At 68.7% G+C, this 2,887-nt stretch overlaps 1 protein-coding gene across 1 annotated transcript in view; it reads left to right on the top strand.

Annotated features, from left to right (window-relative positions):
- The window catches only part of NLRP7 (NLR family, pyrin domain containing 7), a 13,992-nt gene that overhangs the window by 2,156 nt on the left and 8,949 nt on the right, over window positions 1-2,887 (top strand). The window contains exons 4-7 of the mRNA XM_012733551.1: window positions 21-644; window positions 1,605-1,775; window positions 2,307-2,361; window positions 2,717-2,880. Coding sequence (XP_012589005.1) covers window positions 21-644; window positions 1,605-1,775; window positions 2,307-2,361; window positions 2,717-2,880 — 1,014 coding nt within the window. The remainder of the gene's footprint in view (window positions 1-20; window positions 645-1,604; window positions 1,776-2,306; window positions 2,362-2,716; window positions 2,881-2,887) is intronic.

Raw genomic sequence — 2,887 nt, 5'->3', positions numbered from 1 at the left:
TTCTGGGCGCCCGGGGGCAGCTGGGCCCAGACCTCCGTGTTGGACCGAGACCTGGCGAGACCCGGCATGAAGGAAGCCAACCTCCGCCAGCTCCTGGGCAAGCGCCTCCTCCTCAGGGGCAGGGGCCGTGAGGGCTGCGAGTCCTTCGTCCACCTCAGTGTCCAGCAGTTCTTTGCCGCCATGTTCTGTGTCCTGGAGGACGGCCCCAGGGGCCGCAGCGGGGAGGTGCGGAGGCTGCTGTCCAAGCAAGAAAGACTCGACCACCGCAGCCTGGCCCCGGTGGGCCCGGTCCTACTCGGCCTTGCCCACGGAGGGCCGGCCGCGGCGCTGGAGGCCACTCCTGGCTGCCGGGTGTCCCCAGGCATCGCGCAGGACGGGCCAGGGCCCCGCGGGGAGAGGCCCTCCTCCGTGCGGGACTGGGAGGCGGCTTCTCCCCGGCTTCACGCGGCTCAGGGGGGGCAGCTCACCGAGGCGGCCGCGGCCCAGGCCCAGCGTGTGGCCGTGCACCTGGCCAGCGCGGCCGAAATGGCTCGGTCTTCCTCCTGCCTCAGGCGCTGCGCGCACCTGCGGGAGCTGTCCCTGCAGGTGGCCGAGGGGCTGTTCCTGGAGGACGCCGCCCGCGCAGCGGCCCCCTGGGCCCAGAGGTGAGAGGCTCCGGCGCCCCGCTGCGCCTGCGCGTCCCGAGGGAGCTGCTTTCCTGCAGGGGGACTTCCTGTGGCTGGAGCTGCTCTGGCCAGCTCAGGGGGTGCCGGGGAGGGGGCCTGGAGCCCCCTTGGTTTGGGGCTGCAGCTGTGCCGGCGCCACGGCCTTCCCGAGACACTCTCACCTCTTGGAGTATTCTCTCTCCCCGCCAGTTTCCTTTTCGTCTTTCGGCGGCAGCCACTGAGCACGCCTCGGGCTTTCTTTGCGTTTGTGCTTGTGGCCCCTGCGGCTCAGCTTGGCCACGCCCTGCCCTGGCTGTTCGGGCGAGTCTGGTGGGCTCGGCCGTTCCCAGCCCTCCCAGCAGGGCTGTGCGCGTCAGCTGTCTGACTCGCCTCCGGGGCCCTGACAGGCTGCCGGCCGTGCGCTCCCCTCCCGGGCCTCGTGGACACCAGGTGTAGGTGTCCTTTCGAGGGTGGTTTCTGATTCAGAGAAACACCCCGGAGCAGAATGGCGGGGCGACGCGGCGGCTCTACCTTTACTGCGTGGGGAGCCCCCAAACCAGTCTCATAGAGGCCGCAGCCGTGACTGTGCCTGCCGGCCGGGCCGCTTCTGCCCACCTCCTCGCCCATCCTTGCTCTTGTCCTCTTGACAACGCACGCAGCCACGTGCGAAGCCACCGCTCACGTGGTTTCCAGCTGCGCTTCCCTGGCACCAGGGACACCGAGCACCCTCCCCTGTGGGGACGTGCTGTCTTCAGAAAACGTGGACGAGCCCCACCCATTTCTCAGTTGACGCTTTCCTGTGGGTCGGCCGGTGCGTCAGGTACCCGGTGCAGGTCCATGTCAGACGCGCCCGCAGGCCCGCTCCCACCTGCGAGGTGCCTCTCGGCGTGGCCGCCGGCTCCTGGCCGAGCAGGAGCCGAGTCTGGTCTCCCCACGGCGCCCCGTCTGCCTTCCTCCTAGGTCCCGGCGAGACCAGCACGTACTGCGCCTCTGGACGGACTTCTGCTCCGTGCTCAGTTCCAGCCAGAGCCTGAGCTCCCTGCAGCTGGGCCGCGGCTTCCTCAGTCGCTCCTCCGTGCGGATCCTGTGTGAGCGGATCACGCGCGCCACCTGTCGCCTCCAGAGACTGGTGTAAGTGGGAGCCGCCTCGGCGCGGCAGCCCTGCCGGGCGCCATGCCAGCGCCTGCCCCGGGGCTGACCAGCCGCGCTCGCAATGCAGAGAGACGAGAAGGCGCCGGCCCGCCGGCGTCTGTGGGAGAAGCACACGATAGAGCGAGAAATCGGACCAAGAGGCCGATGCTGCCACACAGGCCCGACCTGGGCGGCCTCTAGGAGGGCGGAGGCACAGCTGTGTCGGCGGGGGGCGGGGGGCAGCGGGCGCGGTCAGGGCCCCGGGAGCACGGCAGACGCGTGCTTTGTGCTGGGGACGGTGGAGACGGGCCCACGGGGCCGTCGCCGCCATGCAAGTCAAATGGGCCCCGGGCCGGAGACGCCAGGACGCCCCTCAGACTAACGAGCTTCCAGGGATAAACGCCGCGTGCTCCACGGGGGATCACGGACCGCCCCAGCCGCGCGCCTGGGGACGCCAGCTTGGCTCGGAAATGGAAAGCTATGGCCGTGCTGGCCGCGTTCCGACCCTCACTCCCATCACTCTCTCACCAGCTCTCGTAAGCTCTCAGCTGAGCGAGCGCACGGGCAGGCAGAGGGGGAGGGCGAGGTGAGCGGGGCTCTGAAGAGCTGGGCCTGTCTTCCAGCTCTCCGCTGCAAATCTGCTTTCAGCCTCGTCTTTGGACGAGCAACAGGGAACGCCCAGGGTCGGCGGGCGACCGCCGGGCTGGGGGACACTAAGTCAAAGCAGGCTAAGACCTCTGGAAACGTAGGCGCGGATAAAGATGTGGGACAAGAGCACAGCAGAGGTGTTACTGGAACATTCCGCTGAGTTTTCAGCTCTCCCTAGCTATGGGGAGGAGGCGAAAACGCACAGGCTGGAGAGGTGAGCAGGAGAGAAACTGCTACTGGAGCGCAGCGGTCCAGCGGAGAACAGCGGAGCGTCACCTGGCTGCCCCCGGCAGCTCCGTAGTCTCCAGAAAGGGGACGAGAAACTCAGGAGGAACCATCAGAGCGAGAGACCTTGCTACCTGAACACTAAGGGGTTTCGCAGGGCTGGTCCTATGCGCCGGAAAGCGGAACTGGCCGGCCGCCACGGGGCCACGCGGCTGCCACAGCGGTGGCTCGGGTCTGGC

Source organism: Condylura cristata, unplaced genomic scaffold (genome assembly GCF_000260355.1).
Source record: "Condylura cristata isolate star-nosed mole 26May11 unplaced genomic scaffold, ConCri1.0 scaffold00041, whole genome shotgun sequence".
Classification (NCBI taxonomy): Eukaryota; Metazoa; Chordata; class Mammalia; order Eulipotyphla; family Talpidae; genus Condylura; species Condylura cristata.
The sequence above is the reverse complement of the archived record's forward strand: the minus strand, read 5'-3'. Positions and strand labels throughout refer to the sequence as shown.